The sequence below is a fragment of the Ursus americanus genome, chromosome X (genome assembly GCF_024610735.1).
Source record: "Ursus americanus isolate L20-20 chromosome X, mUrsAme1.1.p, whole genome shotgun sequence".
Classification (NCBI taxonomy): domain Eukaryota; kingdom Metazoa; phylum Chordata; class Mammalia; order Carnivora; family Ursidae; genus Ursus; species Ursus americanus.
The window spans coordinates 107,976,181-107,995,938 of NC_142164.1; the positions used below are offsets into that span (position 1 = coordinate 107,976,181).

The following is a 19,758-nucleotide window of genomic DNA, read 5'->3' on the forward strand; positions in this document are numbered from 1 at the left end:
AGCTGGAGAGCAACACTGGAGCCTGCAGCAGGAAAACCTGCAGCAAGAGCCCTAGGCCTGAGGGAGCCCCACCCACCCCACCCCACCCCTGCCTCACCTCGCCGCCCTGCTTCTTTGCGTCCAGAGGCTAATTGTGAGGAGTCTGGAATGTCCTTTTGGCTTCCAGTCTTTCAAGTCCAAGTAGTCCTATCCAGGTATCTGCCCTGGTGGCTTCCGCAAGCAATGAGAGTCCCTCTGCATCTTTGCCTGACACAGCCAGTCGGGATGAAGGGCTGTCATTCTGTGAACTCTGAGCGATTACTGTCCCAGCCCTGATACTCTAACGGAAAGTTCTGGCATTCCCTCTGCAGCACTGGTCAACCCTGAATTTACTTGGCTTATTACTTAAAAATAACTTCTTGTATTGATCACAAAGAGCACTCGGTACATGTTTCGTTAAAAAAGATTCATGGGGGGGCGCCTGGGTAGCGCAGTCGTTAGGCGTCTGCCTTCGGCTCGGGGCATGATCCCAGCGTCCCGGGATCGAGTCCCACATCGGGCTCCTCTGCTGGGAGCCTGCTTCTTCCTCTCCCACTCCCCCTTGCTGTGTTCCCTGTCTCACTGGCTATCTCTGTCAAATAAATAAAAAATCTAAAAAAAAAAAAAAGATTCATGGGAAGGGGGGTGAAGGGCCAACTTGAATCAACATAAAAAGACAAATTCTTCTCCTTCGTCAAATGCACTTTTTTTCCTTTATCTTCTTAGGGGCGTTATGGATGCTGTCGCTTCCTTCGAGATGGTTATAAAACCCCAAGAGAGGTTGTATTTAAATATTGTTTCTTCTGGTTCCTTAACTGCTTCATATTTAAATCAGCACTGTGGTGTTCTCCGTCTCTTGATTATAAAATTGCATGTTAGAGTATTGGACGGGGAAGTCTTAATTTTGGAGACAGCAAGGCTGGCGTTAGGGAGTACAATAATAAGATCGTCAGGAGGACAGCAAGCTGGTGGTTTAAAACCAGCCTGTAGACAAGGACAAACGGTTCTGTGGCTCACGCGATGCGTTAAAGAGCAACTGTGGCCTCCCTCGCGAGTTTCTTTGCCATCGTAACTGACGGAGTGATTTCAGTGAAACAGATAGTCTGCTGAGCACTGTGATAGGCAAACTGCTATTTATTTGTTAGCGATCTAGGAAGCTTAATATAATATACCACCAAGGAGTCTTGTGTACATTTCTGATAGACTTTTCTGAAATTTTACCACGGAAAACTGCCAGAAATAGCATCTCCCCATTATAGCCGACTCCTTATCCTGGTAGCCACAGAGCTGTAGTGATTCAGAAGGCGAGGGAAACCCGGTGAGGCACGGTGGTATTATATATGTGATCTGACAGCACCCTTCAGAAGGTTTCCTGTTTGATTCCAGGACCCAAACCGATTGCATTACGACCCAGCTGAGCTCAAGCTCTTTGAAAACATTGAATGTGAGTGGCCTGTGTTCTGGACGTATTTCATAATAGATGGGGTCTTCACTGGGGACGCCATTCAGGTGAGAATATGCTGGGTGCTGTGCTGATAATCAGCATTTTCATTCCCTCCATGTGCTGAGTGTTATTAGAACATAAGGTTATGCAAGAATTTAGAGCACTGTATCAGTTATCTGTTGACGCTTAACAGGTTTTCCCAAAATGTAGTGAATTAAAGCAACAGCTATTTTATTTGCTCGTGATTCTACAATTTGGGCAGGACTCGGCAGGGACAGGTTGTCTCGGCTTCACTTGGTGTCAGCTGGTTCATGGGGGCTTGGAGGATCTGCTTCTGACATGGCCTCACTTACGTGGCTGGCAGCTCGATGCTGGCTCTTGGCTGGGAGCTCGGCTGGGCTCTTGGCTCAGGCCTTGCTTCGTCTCCATGTGGCTAACTTGGGCTTCTCACAGAATTGTAGTGTCTGAGTAGCTAGGCTTTTTACAGGGTGGTCGTCTTACCCCAGAATGCAAAAGCAAGAGCTCCCAAGCTTTCTTAAGGTGTAGGCCCTGAATTGGCAGTGTCCCTTCTGTTGCATTCTGTTGTTTAAAGGGCCATGCCACATTCAAGGGGAGGGGACTGCACGGTCGACCAAAAACAGATTTAGTTGTTCTCTTGCTTTTTTCCGACCAGCCTAGGCTTTTGTTTCTTCAGCTCTAGTATGAGGGTACTCTCAGCTAACATCTTATTTAATGTAACAGCATTCTAGTGGGTTCCCAGCCTCCAGCCTCACTCCCTGCTGTTTCTCTATACTGGTTGCCAGGGGCATCTTATTAAAAGGCAAATTAGATTATGCTACTGCCTTGCTTAAAAGCTTTGAAAGGCTCCTGCTTGCCTTGGGATGAAGTACAAGTTCTTCTGTTTTGTAGGGCCCCATAAAATCTGGCCGGATTTTTTACTGCCTACTTACTTCCTTGAGTTCTGTGGGGTGAGCGCCCCGAAACCCTTTCAGTCCTCCGAAAAGGCCATGCTGTCTCCCCTTCTCAAGTGCCCAGGCCCTGCTTTTCTCCCTCAGCCGTCTTTCTCTCCGCTTGATTTGCTGTAGATGTCTCATCTTTCAGAAAGCCTTCTCTGACCCTAAACACTGGATTGATGCCCCTTTTATCTACCCCAGAGCACTTACCACAGTATGGCACCTATAGCCGTATTTAGTCTCCCACTTACCTGTCAGAGCACCCTGGTAGGGGTGGTCTCTGTCCAGTTCACTACTGCATTCCCTGTGTCTAGTACGTAGTAAGTGTCGAGTAAAGATTTGTTCGTGTAACATGCATTTGTTCGAGACAGATTTCTTCAGCATTTGCTGCCGTTCATATGTTGGTAAGTAGAACAGACCCGTCCTCATGAAGCTTACGTGAATGACTGACAGACTCAAACACTTTAGTGTTTTCTTAACCTGTTCAGACCACAGGTACTGGGGTGGGATGAGCAATTCAAGGTTTGTTTTGGTTTTGAAACTTGCCTCTGCTCAGAAATTCTGAGAGTGGTTTCAAAAGTGGCTATAGGGGCCTAGGGCGGGCCGCCCCAAGATGGGCCACTTTGGCATGAACACTGTCTTGAGTTAAAAGTAATCAAAACCCAGTAGATTTGGGTAAAGCTTTTTACCTCCCGCTCAACCGCCTGTCTGTACCAGCAAGAGAGCTACTGACACAGATTCCTCTTTACTTAAGAAACTTATGTGCATTGCAGGGCCACCTTTGTTTTCCAAATGTCTCCTCTCACCTTCCTGCAAATACTCTTCCTTCCCTTTGTGTCTTCAGACCCCCACCCCTCTCCTGAGCTCAGGAGCTCAGGTAAGCCTCATGGTGCCTCACTGTCTTCGGAATATCCCATCTGTGTAGATTCCCCGTACATATGTAACTCAGTTTGATTTTTCTCCTGTTCATCTGTCTTATGTCAGTTTGATTCTTAGTTCAGCTAGAAGGACCTTGAAGGGCAGAGAAAATTCTTCCTCCCCAACATGGTAGTAAGCTTGAAATGTTAATGTTCTCCCCATTGTTGATTCTTACTGTTAAACGCTTTAGCAATTATCTTGGGTCTTATGTTTTTTGTCTATTTATCCCAGAACTGAAAGATTTCAAAAGGATTGAGTTAGAATTTCAATTGTGAGGAAACTTGGTAATTATTAGAAACAAACAAACAAAAAAGCTGAGAAGACAAAAAAGAATGTGTTTAGGACCTTATTTTCTCAGTCTCACAGAATTTACTACTCTTATGCTTCTTCTGTCTTTTCCACTTGCTGCCCAATGACCTTTAAAAAATGACGCACCACTGGTCAGATTTTGCTGTCCACAAATTCCAAAAGAAAAGGAAATGAGATCTAGAAGGTGTTTGACTAGACTTTCCTAAGATGAAACGTGTTCAACAGCTGGGTGGCTGCTTAAGGGTTTTCCCTCTTTTGTCTGTTTCCTTTTCGTACGTAGGTTTTGTTGTTGTTGTTTTTTTTCACCGCCTTTTTAATTGAATGGAAATGTTTACATCAACAGCTTTTATTATATCGAGCAGTGCGTCCCAAGAACCGGGGTACGTGCGTCATAGTACATACACTCTTTTCCTCACATCAGGTGCGTTTTGCAAACATTTCCTGAGCAATAAGTGCTCGAATGAGGGCCTTTTAAGTGGAAAACTACTGCCAGGTAGAAATGGGATGCCCTGCTTAAGGTCTGGCCTCCACTCTAGGAAGCTTATATAGTCTCGCTGGTGAGACAAAATTTACATATGTGAGAAGGTAAGGGTGAAATATTGAAGTCGTGAGTTAAAGACAACACGGAAAAGGCCAGTGCCTTCAGCTCCTTCTAACCTTGTTGTCAGCAGGAGTCCTAGTACCCCCTGCACTCCGTAACTGGAAGGAGTCCGTGCATTTCTTGACCCTTTGTCCTACTAAAAATCTGTTGCCAAGAGAGGTGTTTTTCTGTGATGTACTCCCACGGCAGTATTAACGACGCCTCTCTCGTGCTGTTGTGGGGATGGGGCTATTTTCCAGGTGCAAGAATACCGAGAGGCCCTGGAGGGAATATTAATCAGAGGCAAGAACGGGATCCACCTGGTGCCGGAACTGTATGCCATCCCACCTAACAAGGTAACCAAGCACTGCTTATCTAGAACGAAGTGGGTTCATACTTGGCCTTTGGGTATTTTTAATCCCCCTTTCAGACCTAACGCTTTTTTTCCGGAAGTGGTTTCTAAAACACCAAGCTAGGTATGGGGCACAAAGGGGTTACAGTGCCAGCTCTGCCTCTGTGAGGTTGCAGGCTAGTGGGGGGTGGAGGAGCTGGTCTGGGAAATGGAAGGCAGGCACAGGAGTGGCGCTGCAAAGGCCAAGTGTGTTAGAGGACCTGCAAGGGCATCAGAAGTACGAGGGGGCTGGGGGGGATCCCCAACACTGCCACAGGGAGGCAGGAGCCTGGCGCATGGGTCAGGGGAGGCCAGAGCCAAGTTGTCTTTCGATCCAGACACTTTGCCTTCTGTGCTTTGCGTCAGCTATTTCTCTTTTGAGGTCTTCGCAGTGTTTCTTAACACTACTTACATTTCAAATAGCCTTAACAGCCAATCGGATTGTGAGAGCAAACTGTACACTGCGAAACACCCAGGATTCTGTAGAAAGAACATATTTTATCTCTACTCTGACTACCCGAAGACAACCAACTCTGACATTTTAGAGACTCTCCTGCCACCTATTATCCTATTTGATTATTTGATTGCTGACATGTTTTAATTCTCTTCAGTTTACGGGTTTAAGTTCTTCTTAACGTTTACTACTGCAGCACATTTTTACAGTCTATTAATAACATCACTGATTCATCCACAAGCAGAGTATGACTCCCCTCGCGGTGTGATTTTTCCCTTTTGGAGAAGGATTTCTTCAGTTACTTTGTTTTCCGGAGGGAAAAAGTGGTCACTAACATTACCCCTACAATGTTGTAATGGCGAGAAACCCAAAGGTCAGGAGCACCTGGCTGGCTCAGTCAGTAGAGCAACTGACTCTTGATCTCGGGGTCGTGAGTTTGAGTCCCACAATGGGGGTAGAGTTTGCTTAAAAAAAAAAAAATACAAAGGTCAGCGTGGAGTTAACAACAGAGAAAATTGCAGACTTTTACAATGTGTAGCCAGTGCTGTCCATCTGAAAAACAGCTGTAGCTTGTTTTGGTGAGTGAGATGCCCCCAGTGGATCCAGCTTGTGGAGGCCCTGATGGAAAGCTAGTGGTGTGATAGTACAGTACTATTTTCCTCAATAAATAGTGCCACCTTCTGGTAATTTTCTTGCATAGGCACACAGAGTTTATGAGCCCCTGAGGATAACGAGAAGAGAGAAAGCTGACGTCGCTTCCAGCGATGCCCCGCGGTGGCTGTAGGGTGATGTTTTAGATCATTGTACCCACCACACAGACAAGTGTAAGCAGGAGCTGCGAAACCTCGTTGCCCAGAGCTGTGCTCAGAGAAGGCAGGCCAGGCTTCGTGCGCCTGTCTCTGCCTTCTGCCCTCAGTGTGCTTGTGGGCAGAGCACTGGCTGGACTCAGGCCTGGATTTGAGCTCCGCTTCCGCTGCACTGAGCCCTGTGGCCCCCACACAGAGGTCTTAGCGCCGTGGCCTCCCTGTCGCAGCTCTCACACAGAATTGGCCTGGAGGACCGAACGAGTGGCATTTTGCAAATTCTCGGTGCACTCCCCAACAGACAGGAACATTGGCCTTTTTATCCTCTGACATTCTGACTTTGGGTTTTTCTGTTTTTGCCAGGTTGATGAAGAGTATAAGAATCCCCACACAGTGGACAGAGTCCCTCTGGGAAAGCTGCCCCATCTGTGGGGTCAGTCCCTGTACATTCTCAGCTCACTGTTGGCAGAGGTAGGGGACTTGGGGACTTCATAGGCTGGAAACCATCTGATTTGAGGTATAGGGGAGCCCAGAGGAGCATAGGGGCTCTCTGCCCCATGTGGCCGTGAATGTCTTTGGCACCTCATAGTTGTAAAGTCAGCTGGAGTGGGTCGTCTCTGAGGCTTGCCGCCTGGGCTTGTGTGTCTGTGTTTGCACTAAACCACTTCAGAGTCCGCTGCATGCCAAGCGCTCCCTTCACCCCCCGCCACCCCCACCCCTGTGTTCCTGGTCTGTGGCTGGAGCCAGGTTGAGTTGACCTTCAGCAGGAGACCAGAAGCTACCCAGTCAGGATCAGCACATGTGTGAAAGATCAGGTTTGTGGAAGCTGCTAAGTCTGCTTCTGGCCACCCCTGGCACAGTCCCGGCCACCGGCCGCAGAGTGACTCTGCAGTGTTCTCTACGTGGAGGGGCAGGGGCTGGTTTTTCTGCGGTGAATTTTGTGTCAGGTGTTCCCTCCGCCCACAACCCCCTCACGTAGAAGGTCTACTATCGCTGACTCATTTCTTCCTGTTAAACATGTTCTTGCCCCCAGGCTTAAGTTTTTAAAGTGGAAATGCTTTTGTGCCAAGTAAAAATGAATCCACCTCCCCGGTGGGGGATGGGGTGGGGCGATGGTGTAGACGATCTACGGTGATGTTATCAGATGGGTTCATCTGTCTTCAGAGGCTCTTCCCAGCTGACTACTCTGGGCCCCTGGAGAGAGGAGTGGACCAAAGAGTCCAGGAGCTGGGAGCTCCAGCCTGTTAGGCGGGCCCAGTCCTGTGTGTTCTGCCAGACTCTAGAAGTGGGGAGCGTGGAGGGGTGAGTTGTGGGTCCCATACCACCGGGGTTCCCAGTGTGTAAAAGAAGACCGAAAGTACAGCTGTCGCAGTGGAAGTGGCCCTTAGGAGCTATGGGTGCTGAGGTGGGCCACTTGTTTCATGGCTGTGATCACCTCCTCGATTTCATGGTCATGTCCTTGGGGATAGGGACTGTGTCTTCTGCTTCTGTCTTTATTAGGGAAAACTGCGTCTGTCTCTTGGAAAGCCAGCTCTGCCTCTGACTACCTCCCTGACCTAGTGAGCCTCAGTTTCCTCATCTGTAAAGTAAAGAGGCTGGGCTTGATCATTTCTGCTACACTTTCTAGCTCTGATTTCTGGGTCAGTGAGATGAGGAACAAACAACTCTGCTCCCGTGGCCTTCTCTCCACTGGAAAGGCCTTCATCTAGGTCCGATTCCTTCTCAGAACTCCCAGAGCACCTTGATGCCCTCGCTGAGGACTCTGGTCATTTATAGCAGATGCGAGGCGATCCGTATTCAAACAGCACACTGTGCAAGCACGGAGGGGAGCTTTGTGTTTCAGGACAGTCAGCCCAGGACCACGTCCCTCTCTGCCACCTAGCTTAAGTGCATTACCTCAGTTTCCCCACCTGTCAAATGCTAACAGCCATGCCTCCCTGTCACGAGGCCTGAATGTGACCTTACACATACAGGGGCTCAGCACAGGACCCGGCCTGAAGTAAGGGCTCAGGAGGTAGGCGTCACCATTGTTCTTTTCAGTCACACGAGACGGTGGCGTGTGTGACTAGCCCCGGAGAGCTAGGTGCCAAAGGCACAATGTGTTTCTTAGTGGCTATCTAAATGGTGTACTGTGTTTCAGAGAGGATAAGCAATTGACTTGAAAAACATGAATAAAATAATATTTTGAGCCCTAAAGTATTTTATTTTCCAAGTTGGGTTTAAGGTGAAATTTCATTCAGTATTTTACAGTGTTAATGCCCCTCTTTTCCTAGGGATTCCTTGCCACTGGGGAAATCGATCCCTTAAACAGAAGATTTTCCACCTCCGTCAAACCTGACGTTGTAGTACAAGGTTTGTGAGTGTGTTTCCTATTCACTGTCAACTGGGTAAAGCCAGCGTTATCTTAACGCCAAAGACTCCCTAATTCCCTATTCTGTTTCAAAAGTACCTGTGTGTGCTTTAGCAGATACCAGTTCTGTGACCCCCCACTTCTAGAACTCACTAGCTCCCAAAGGCAACAGTATTCTTCCCGACCACAAAGTTCCTTTCTACCAAGCGTGTCCGCGTGGAGCGGCCCAGCCTGACTCCGTCTGCGGTCGGCGCCGACCCACCACACGTGCTGCCGAGCGAGCCCGTAAACCCCAAGGCCACTTTTCCCAGCACGGGCCGGGGCCCATTGATGCGTCTTGGGCAGCCAGTTTTTTCTCAGCATAGCAGACTAGAACAGAAACAGAAGAGAAAATATGAGAAGGTCTGGCCCGGATGAAGGAGAAGTACAGTTTCAGGAACTTGCCCGCCTATGGCTGTGTCAGATTGGAGGCTCACAGGTGGCGGGCAAACCACTGCTCTAGAAGGGTCACTGTACAGAGAGTGACCACTGATCTCCACGTGGCATTGGAAGCTTCAGAAGAGACAGATGTGAAGGGAAGCCACCCACCCGGTCCTACGTGGCTGATGTTCCCATTTGCTGGGATTGGCTTCCCCACAGGACCTTCGTGTGACGCTCAGATGAGATCATGGATATGAAAATACTTTGAAAAAGTATCATGTGCTATGTAAATAAGGAGGTGACCTTCAGGTCTCAGTGGCATTTATGTGTATTGTACATTCAAGGCCACCAGCCTGTGGGTCCAATGGTGGGGCTCAGTGGGCTGCCTTAACAGTAACCGAGTCGTCGTCTAGCCGGAACACCCCCACCCCCACCCCCAGTTCCCCGCAGGCTCTACTGCAGCCGAATGCAGCACCACCCACTCTCTGCAGCCAGAGCTCCCCTCCACCAGTCCCCTTCCCAGGACGTGGGCCCTTTGCCAGGCACTATTCTCTTAAAAGCCACATTCAGAGCAGAACTGGTACAGGAGGCACAGGGCTCGGAGTCCCTACTGAGGTCCCCACTGAGGCCCCGACATCCCAGGCCTGTGAGTTCCCTGCCTGCTGGAGAGCCAGATGGCCAGCCTCATTCACCAGAGATGGGGCCCAGGCCGGCCCATTCGGGGTGCAGTGCCCAGCTCCGGGGCGGTCCTTCCCCACCAGCAAGAGCCTGTGCTGGGCTTCTGGGCAGGCCAGGCTGCGCCACTGCCCACCAGCAGCCCCACTTGCCCTTCTCCCTGGAGAGAGCAACCTCCCCCGACCTCTCTGTTGCTCAGAGCGTCCCCTGCTAGCGCGCACCACAGTATTGTTCTTTTCTGTTCCTTGAGAGCAGGAGCTCCGGCTTCTCCTGGCATCCCCCCATGCAGAGCTCTTTCTGCTCCTCACCCCATGTGAAAAGAACACAAGACAGGTTTAGAATAAATGCAGACCCACTGGGAGGCAAAACATCATTTGAGATGGGGTAATTTGGCTCAGGACCAGCTGAAGACCGTTTCCAGAAGTCTCTTATCAGACTGTCTTGTGCATTGAGGGCACTTAATAAAAACACATCATGGGGGTTGGTGAGGTGAGGCCAGAGAGAACCGGGAAGAGTGGCAGGACAATTGCTGTCATTTTCAAAGCCACCCAGTGTGGGGAGCATGCTGATGTGCATGTCGTAGGCCAAAGGAAAGATCGGTCAATAATGTCTTCATGTGAGGGGACAAAGGATCACAGTCTGATGCAGATTCTACGCTCTTGTTCACAGTTACTGTTCTGGCAGAAAACAACCACATTAAGGACTTGCTGAGGAAACATGGGGTAAACGTCCAGAGTATTGCCGACATTCATCCAATCCGAGTCCAGCCGGGCCGGATTCTTAGTCACATATATGCCAAGCTTGGTAGGTTTGGGGAAACAGCTGGGTGGTTTTGGCGAGGGGGCATCTTGGTTCTAGGTTTGGGGTCTGGGGGAGACGGATAGGTATAAATTGTGAAGAATTGGGCAAGACACCAAAGCACGTGGTTCGACCTCTTCGAAGTGAGGAGGAGTGGCAGACAAGCACGTTCTCGTGCTCATTCGGTAGATGTCGCCCCAGCTTGGCTGCGCCCTTCGCCAGATCTGTTGTAAAATAAGGCGCCACCTTTGAAAATTCACAGTTGGAACAGTCATTTGTGTCTTGATACACAAATGCTTCTAATTTTTATCTGTGGACTCAGAAGATGCTCCTTTACCCATTAAAATGGGAGGGGGAGGTTCTCATTTTCTAAAATCTAACTTAGGCTCAATATGAAATAAATTAGAAGTAAACATTAATAAAGTTCTATCGGTAGCTTTATTCTATATAGATGTTGAACTGGGTACTGTCTATACACGCATGAAGAGAAGGCGGTGGGCTTTGTTTTTAATTCATCCTTGTCCCATTTTAAAGAAGGATCGATGGTATGAGGAAACCCAAACCCCAGAGTGGGGTAACAGGAAAATAAGAAAGTCGCTTGGATTACGTGTTACCTTATTGGCTCTAACTCTCATTTCTCTTTTATTTTTCAAATAGGGCGGAATAAGAATATGAAATTGAGTGGGCGACCGTATCGGCACATTGGCGTCCTTGGAACATCTAAGCTGTATGTGATTAGGAACCAAATCTTTACTTTCACACCCCAGGTGAGCAGGCCAGTAGCAAAGCCGCACGCATCCTCTGATTAGGTTCCCTTTCCTTCCTGGTGAGCTCCTGTGAGTGCGGCAGAATGAGCGTGTGCGTGTCCGAATAGCAACGGGTAGTGTGACGGCCAGTACCTGATACAATTCTTTACTCCCAGTACGTGCTCAGTAGGTGTGGCTTGAAGCAGACTGAGTGTGCCATCACTTCCAGCCTCAAGGAGTAGGGAAATTTGCGCTGCTTTCCAAATTTGCCAGTGGCCTGTCCCTTGACTTGCCGCCCTCGTGCCCTTGGTAGCAGTAGGCCCTCACCCTTGCTTAGGCTGTCCGGAGACCGGCTGCGGAACACACAGCCTGGCTGATTTTCAGGCCCCGACCCGCTTGTTGAGACCCCAAATATACTGACTATAGAACTTTTTTTCAGAGTTTTTGTTGACAAAGGAAAGTAGTCCTGTGGAACCCAAGCCAAATGTTTTCCATCCATTTGGCCAGCTAGGAAGATCAGCTATGGGCTCACTTTGTCACCATGGGCATGGCCCCCCCACCACCCGGGCACGCTGTCAGCCGTGGGGTCACGGGTCAGTAGCCCTAGTTGTTCTTTTTCACCCGAGCCAATGTTGCTTGCTTAACTCTTGTGAGTTATTTCCCTTTGTAACACATTTCCGACCAAAGCTGAGTGTGCACTAGTCCAGAGGCTAGAACGATTTGATTTTCATCCACACCAGGCGGTAGTGCCTTTAGTTCACATTAACCAGGCCATCCATCAGGTAAACACAGTCTCCATGTCTCGCCTGCTCCCAGTGCCCTCCCTTCCCTCACTTTGAAATCCTCCGAGCCCAGCAGCCTTAGAATGAGTAGTATTTAAGGAGTTATTGATTTCCTTTCAGGGACACCGGTGTTGGGCCAGGTGCTTAAATCCTCATCTGAGGAGCTGTAACTAGGTCTGGCCGTGCACCTTTCCCTTCCACGCTAATGTAGCTAACGGCTCCTGGGCGGGCGACAGATCGATTTTTTGCCTGATGGCAAGGAGAGCCCCATGATGGGGGCGGATTACAGCCAGGATTGAGCCTCTTCTCTGGAAAGAAAATGCAAGGATTAGTGCTGTCGTGAAGGACAGCTGGGGTTGTGTCGAGGGAATGAAGGACAGCCTTTTACTGGGCCTGATCTGACTTGCAGTTCACCGACCAACATCACTTCTACCTGGCCCTGGACAATGAGATGATCGTGGAGATGCTGAGGATCGAGCTGGCCTACCTGTGCACCTGCTGGCGGATGACGGGCAGACCCACGCTCACCTTCCCCATCACCCACACCATGCTCAGTAACTCCGTGAACTTGATCTGCCTGATTCATGTCTCACTGTTGCTTTGGGCCCTTTTCAAAATGTTTAAAACGAGTCCCATATCCAAAGCTAAGTACTGAAGGGGGTTCTTAGCAGTTTGGTTTCTGAACTCAGGAATCTTCCATAAGTATTTTATTTAGATTGTATTGACAAAAACATTTCCGCGCATGCCCCCCAAACCAAAAAGCATTCCCAGATTAAGTAAACTAATTTGTCTTTTTTTTTTTTTCTTTAGCAAATGATGGCTTAGACATTCATTCTGCAGTTCTTTCTACAATTAGAAAACTAGAGGATGGATATTTTGGAGGAGCCAGGTAATATGTGATTTTTTTTTTTAAAGTATCAGTGACCTTTCTTAGAAGTCTTTTGCTGCCCTTCTCCCACTTTTCATATCAATTGCTGAACATAGAAGCATGGAGCTTTAGACTAAAAAAGAAGTTAAATCTTACCCATTCACCCATGTGGAACTGGAATCGTCTCCAAAGCCGCTTTCGGTGGGTGTTCGTGAGGCTTTAACGGGTGCTAGGAGGGCTGGGGCGTAGATCGGTGAATGTACCTGGTCTCTCCGAAGTGACATTCGTGGATTGCATGTATGGGATGCTGTGTCTGTTTCTGGTAAAGGGCCTGCAAGAAAACACCTGGTGCCTAGGTCTGGCAGGTGCTCAGTAAACACTCCTTGAGTTGACTGGAGTGTGCTGTCACCTGAAGAATAATTCACAGAACTTTATAAATTCTTTAAATGGCCCTCAGAACAGGGCGCCTGAATGGGCTTGCCTAGACCATTGTCTCCTCATTCTCAGTGGAGCGATACATACTCCAGTTTGCAGGCCCACAGTACTCCGGATGCTCCCCGGTAGTACGGGTAAGCACCTTGAGTGATAGGGGACTCACCCCCTGGGAAAACGGTTTCCATTTTTGTACCCTCTGACTGTCGCAAGGTGAGATTTTCTCGATAGCATCTATGCCACAATCTCTCCAAATCCCCTGGAATATGCGAGAAGGGTTCCCAGAGATACTCACCGTAAAGCCAGCCGTGAGTGATGTACGACCCTTCCTGGGTCCTGGAATCTTCCATTGGTTCCCTGATAGAATGCCAGTTGCTAAGTGGGCACCAAAGTTGGCCCTTCTCACACCGTCCCACACTAGGGACCTCGCTGCCATTGTAATGTTGTTTAAAACTGTGGTAAAATGCACATCACATAAAATTGACCATCTTAGCCCTTTTAAAGTGTACAGTTCAGTGATGTTAAGTACATTCACATGGTTGTGCAACCAATCTCCAGGACTCTTTTCAATTTGCAAAACTGAAACTCTCTCCCCATTGAACAACAGCTTCTCCGTTCTCCTTGCCCCAGCTCCTGGAAGCCACTGTTGTACTTTCTGTCTCTAGATGTCTCATCTAAGTGGACTCATCCAGTATGGTTTTTTCGTACCTGGCAGATTTCACTTAGCCTGATGTCCTCAGAGTTGAGTCACTGTATTTCTAAGTGCTGGGATTGGCACCTCTGCTCACAGAGCTTACTGCGGGTTTTGCTGCAGACACGAATGGCCCTCATTCTGAGCTGCTCCTGGGAGTGTCCGCGAGACTGTCCCCAGCGTTTTGCCATCCACATTTCCAGCGCTAGTGCCGTAACTGCACTCGGCACGCACTTTTGTGCGTTTCATGTCCAGTTGGGATAAGCTACCACCTGGCGAATGGCATCACAGCCAAGAGAAAATACCATACGCCCGTAATTAACTGCTTTTCAGAATCAGCTCTTGAATGGAAATCTAATCATTGTCAGAAAGGGTCCTGTCTGCAGTGCGTTCTGTGTTGCTGCGCATGCATCGTCTGATTGAGTCTTCACTGTGTCGCGTGGGCTGTGTTCCTAGTTTACAGACAAGGGGCCGTAAGCTCAGAGAGCGAGGGGCACGAGACGAGTAGGTGCAGGAGCTGTGTATGAACGCAGAAACCAGGCTCTGAGCCCCATGCCGAGCCGGACAAGGCTTACAAAACTCAGGAGGGCCTCCTGTTTTTACAGAGTATGGCAAACAACGCAGAGAACCGTGGAAAGAAACAGGAATGCCTAGGCTCCATGGGGTACCTTTCCTATGATTTTCTCGATAATTAAAACAATATCATTTTGGCTTTTCCTTACGTTTGAGGGTCTTTAAAGAGCTGAATTCACTCACCCTGGATGCCGGACTTTCCCTCCGGACCCATCTGGGGTAGCTTGCTATCAGAAGCCTTCGTAAATGACTGCCATTCCACCTTTGACCTGACTCCTTTCAACTTCCATCAGAGAGAAACTTTCCATGGTCTTCTTTTGCACACTCCACCACACCTCACCTCCTCCTGTCCCCAGTCTCAAGGCAAAAGAATCATTAGAATGGGCCCCAGGGCCCTAGAGGGAAAAAGATTTTACTTCATTAAACGGGAGGCTTTTCTTTCCTTCCCTCAGGCCGTGTTTCTTGCTGCGGCCCATTTGCCCACTGAAGCTCTCGCACCCGCAAGTTCATTTGCGTCGCCTCCTTCAGTGTGCTCCCTGAGCTGCTTCTCTCAGCCTTTTCCACTAGCTTCTCATCTGATGCTGGTAGCTCCGAGGGTCCTATTGTCTTCTGCCTCTGGAGCCACCTTTTTTTTTTTTTTTTTTTAAGATTTTATGTATTTATTTGAGAGCGAGAGAGTGAGTGGATGCAGGGAGGAGCAGAGGGAGTAGGACAAGCGGACCCTGCACTGAGCTCAGAGCCCACCCCAGGGCTCGATACCGGGACCCTGAGATCACGACCTGAGGCGAAATCAAAAGTCGGACGCTTAACCGACTGAGCCACACAGGCACACCCAGAACTAACATTTTAAGAAGCACACAGTGGCGACTTTCTGTAGGGTGGCCCTTCCTCTCACTCCCTAAACCTGGGACCCCACACAGCCAAACCCAGCTTGCAGTTTTCAGTCTAACTTTTCTCGGCCTGAAAATGTAATAAGGCCACTCTGGGCACCTGTTCCGGTCTGGGGATGGCCCCCCATCGCATTCCTTCTAGAAACAACTTTGCCTCTGAGACTGCCTCTCCTATCATATACCTGTGCCTGGGTGACCATGGTAGGTTTTGTTCTGGTCCAGTTGTTTTAGGGCAGAAAAACCCCCAAGGCTTGGTTTTGTTCTGGTCAAAAGTGGTTTAGTCAATCTGTTTTGTAAAACTTTGGTTGGTTCAGTAAAATAGATTTCTGTTTGTGTTGGGTTTGGGAGTAAGAAATCAGCATGATTCATTTTGGCTTTTAATATGCTTTGTGCTCCTACTTTATACTTGGTATTGAATTTTCCTTTTAATTTCTTGGCTGACTACTTATGTGGGGCGATCTGCAGAGTGACGTATTTATCAATTCTGGCAGAAGCACCATCTGGTTGTTGAAAAGTCTCTCTCTGATTCATAGTGGAAGTTTGTCCACAAGCACCTGTATCTCTAACAGAGTGTCTCCTTGGCAGAGTAAAATTAGGGAGCCTTTCGGAATTTCTTACCACGTCTTTCTACACATATCTGACCTTCCTGGATCCAGACTGTGATGAGAAGTTGTTTGATGATGCCAGCGAAGGGAGCTTCAGTCCCGATTCGGATTTGGGAGGGTATTTGGAAGACACTTATAATCAAGGTACGGCTTGGAATGCCTTTGCAGGTGGTTCATTGAATTTATTTAAACCTTGGCATTGTGATAAAATTGCCCCAGACTCAAGCACAGAAAATGATTGGTAATTAACATAACAAAAAAGAGGCTTTGGAAACTTGCATCTATTAAAATGGTGAATAAAATGCTGGTTTAAAAATCTAAATGCAGAAGTGGGGGTTTTTTAAATCTAAAGGGACAAAGAGTTTCAGGAATCAGGATTCTTCACAAAATATATTCTAAAGACAGAAACACACTGCTTGAATTTTCAAAGGAATGGTAGAGTGATCCAGGTTTGGTTGGATATGAGGGATGAAATCCTATGTATATAATATTTCTCAAACTGAACAAGGTTTGGGTTGCAATGGCCGGTTTTTACTTTTACATATAGTTCATGGAATTGGGGCTGGGTGTCCCATAGTGCTTAGTTCACTTGTGACCAATTAAAACAAAAGATCAGAAGTCCGCTGCTGGTCCTCAGGTTTTCATATGCATTCATTCAGTTCCTCTTGGTATGATGTGTATCTATCTTGACCTGTATTTTCTTTTCCTAGGATGAAGGGCTTCCAAACAATCACTTTATAAACATGTACATTATCTTTGTAAATGTCTTTCCCCCTGGGCGTGGGGGTGCAAATACCTATATCAAAATGTTGGCTCCCACTACATCTCCTCAGTGCCACGCGCTACACGCCAGCGCTGTACACATTGAGAATATTTCTGCCGCCTGGTTTCACTGGCTCTTTCTCTTGTCTGTCCAGTGACAGAAAGCGAAGATGAACTTGACCAGTATATCAAGCACCTCCTACAAAGCACATCCTTGAAGTGCTACCTGCCCCCTCTCTGTAAGAAGACGGAAGACAGCCATGTCTTCAGCGCTATCCACTCCACTCGGGATATACTTTCCGTGATGGCAAAAGCAAAGGGTTTGGAAATTCCATGTGCGTTATTAACTCTTTTCTACCCACTAAAATAACTTCTCAGAGTAATGCATGAACATAATTTAAGTCAGAGAATTCTAGAAGACAACAAAGTGCAGAGGTTTCCTGCCTCCTCCCTCCCCTCTCCACTGACCCAGCCCTTCTACAGAGGGGCAACCACTTTCAACTCTTAGTTGTTTCTTCTGGCATTTTCGTATCTCTATTTTGTAAAACAATGTGTGTATCTTGCTGTCTTTTGATGCGTTGACTTTATTCAGTATCTGTTGACTTTCTCTTAGTGGGTGAGGATTCAGCTGTCCTCAATCACCACTCCTCTACTTCACTTCCCATAACCTAGTGATATCGTTGTATTAACTTGTAGTTAAATCAGTATTCGCTCTTTATATTATCGTGTGTATGCAAATATTATTCTCAACTGAGCATTAGAGTATACTGTGATTGTACTATTGTTTTTATTTTTTGGTTTTTCTAAAGTTAATACTAACGTTAAAGTTAACTTTAAAAGTCAATAATACTATTAACTTTATTAAAAGTTGCTCTATCTTTTCATTTTGTTTTGCTTCCTTTCTCTCCTTCCCAGTAGCCCACAATACGAATTTCCACAGGGTCAGTCATATCCATGAGGCTGTCAGTTGCACTACTTAGTGTCCATGAGTCTCCCTCTGTCTGCTTGATGGTCCTCTAGGCCTGCTGCATACCTGGCATCCTGGGACTTTGCTTTAACCTTCGCAGTCTCCATTGCTTATCTCTTCAGTTGGCCTCCCTGGTTCCTGAATCTGGCATCTTCCTCTTCCTTGATTTCTTCCTCTAGTGGAACACATTCTAGAACAGTTTCAAAAGGTTAAAAACAAAAACAAAAACAGGTACAATGGCAGAGGGGCAGGCACAGCGATGCCAGCCCTCAGCCTGCTTGTTTCTGAAGTTCACTGCCCCTTTTGCCTGTTTGCCTCCATGTCTGGGTTGTCAGCTTTATCCTGGGATTTTCCCTCACCAGCATCCTGGAGAGTTTCTGGAGACTTCCTTGTCTCCTGGTTTGGCTCTCCTGTTTTCTGTGTCTCTACTTTTCCTGTTTCTTAGCTTACTCTCTTATTTTGGTTAAGACATCCAGTAGTTTCCTGAGAAACAGTACATCGTGGGGAGAATTGTCAAGACTTTGCGAGTCTAAAAACGTCTACAAATATTCTACATAATCCATTTGAGAGTTTGGGTATAGATATAGAATTCTAGATTGAAAATGAATTTTTCATCAGGATTTTGAAAGCATTGCTTCACTATCCTTTTGCTACCAGTGTTGCTGTTGAGAAATCTAAACCCTTTCTGATGTTTGATCCTTCAATATAAACAGTTTTTCTCTTTGAAATTTTTTTAGGATCTTCTGTGTTTCCAGGTTGTGAGACTTCAGTGATGTGCCTGGATCAGGGTATATTTTCATCCACTGTGTGGAGGCTCAGTGCTCCCTTTCATTCTGGAAATTTATGTTTTTCAGTCCTGTAAAGTTTTTCTGAAAACATTCTTGACTCATTCCCTTCCCTACATACTCTGTTCTCTCTCGCTGGTACTCTCGGATTCCAACGTTGGCCTCCGGGAGAAGGCTTTACCGTTTCTCTTCTGTCTTCCATTTCTCTGCTTCAATGTTTGCTCCGCCCCTCAGCTGAGGTTTTGTACTTTGGCTATTATGTTTTTAATCTTTGTTCTCTGGATTGCATCCATTCTTGTTTCGTGCATGCAATTCAATTCCTTACTATAAGAATATTAACAGCAGGGCTTTTTGGTTTGGTTTTTACATTTTCTTCTCCCTGAATGGTTTCCAGGTCCCCCAAGTCAGCCTTTCCTGTTTTGGTTTCAGTCTTCCGCGTTAGTCTTTCCTCAAATGCCGAGTGTTCCCTGGTTATCTGCTCGAGCATGCCCGTCTCTGGGCGTGGAGGTGTGGGGCCCCGGGGGTTAGTGGTGGAGGCTGAGTAGACTTCCTGGAGATACTCTACAATCTCTTTGGCGATCTCCTTTTTGACAGGTCAGGGTCTGGTTGCTTGGAACTAGGTAGTCACTTATGCCACCTGAGGACTGTGCCCAGTCCTGTAGACATGCCGCACGCCCCACCTCCTGCTTTTGCCCCGTCAGAGAGCCCTCTAGTCATCCGTCAGGGTGAGCAAGCCGGTTGCCGAGCTGTATGGACCGGAGGAAGGTATCTGGGGAGCTCTCTGCTTCTTACGCGGCTTCTCTCCACTCTTATTTCTGGATACCCCTTCCGGACCCCACAATTCCAGAGGTGTGTAGTGCAGCAAGCTCCTGAGCCTTCTAAGGATTCTCTGATCTAAATCGGACTGGCTCTTGGTTGTTCCCACTGCAGACTTGGGGTTCGGTTGCCTTGTGTCTGCTAAGTCCATTATCTTTCGTTCACCTTTCCCGCTTCCAGAATATCATTGCTACTATCTCCTCTCCCGCTTTAACCTATTCTTGAGGATTTGTCTTAAAAAAAAAAAAAATTAGGGGCGCCTGGGTGGCTCAGTCAGTCGGGTGTCTGCCTTCGGCTCGGGTCATGATCCCGGGGTCCCGAGATCAAGCCTGTGTCGGGTTCCCCTGCTCTTCCCTCCCGCTCCTGCTTTCTTGCTGTCTCTTTCTCTCAAATAAATGAATAAAATCTTTAAAACATTTTTTTAAAAGCTAAAAAAAAATGATCTTCTGCCGCGGTAGTGGGGGTTTGAGAGGAAGTAACATTAAAATGTGTGTGTCCTTTTCTAGTGTAACCTAGAGGTCTATAACCTGCCTTTTAAATATGCCCCATCTCCATCTTGAAAGCCCCCTATTTTCCCAAGATGATATGATCTAGCCTGGAAGACACAGGTGGCTAGGTGAGTAAGTACTGATAATGATAGCGTCCCAAGGTAGTGCCGTGCCGAAAGTTCCAACATGTGACCCTGGCACAGTGAAATGCACACTGGACTCGGGGGAGCCAACGCCTCC

The 19,758-nt window shown here is 47.7% G+C and overlaps 1 protein-coding gene across 8 annotated transcripts in view; it reads left to right on the plus strand.

Moving 5' to 3' along the window:
- PHKA2 (phosphorylase kinase regulatory subunit alpha 2) overlaps nt 1-19,758 on the plus strand; it is a 74,597-nt gene that overhangs the window by 39,757 nt on the left and 15,082 nt on the right. For 7 of the 8 annotated variants that reach the window (XR_015723420.1, XM_087859969.1, XM_087859974.1 and 4 more), the window contains 11 exons: nt 745-798; nt 1,405-1,527; nt 4,483-4,578; nt 6,234-6,341; nt 8,144-8,222; nt 9,985-10,119; nt 10,771-10,880; nt 12,051-12,195; nt 12,452-12,530; nt 15,681-15,844; nt 16,618-16,797. Coding sequence is in view for 7 of the 8 variants with exons in the window: in XM_087859969.1 (XP_087716095.1) it covers nt 745-798; nt 1,405-1,527; nt 4,483-4,578; nt 6,234-6,341; nt 8,144-8,222; nt 9,985-10,119; nt 10,771-10,880; nt 12,051-12,195; nt 12,452-12,530; nt 15,681-15,844; nt 16,618-16,797 (1,273 nt within the window). In the remaining variant the exon portion in view is untranslated. The remainder of the gene's footprint in view (nt 1-744; nt 799-1,404; nt 1,528-4,482; nt 4,579-6,233; nt 6,342-8,143; nt 8,223-9,984; nt 10,120-10,770; nt 10,881-12,050; nt 12,196-12,451; nt 12,531-15,680; nt 15,845-16,617; nt 16,798-19,758) is intronic. The other variant, XM_087859973.1, reaches the window with a different exon arrangement.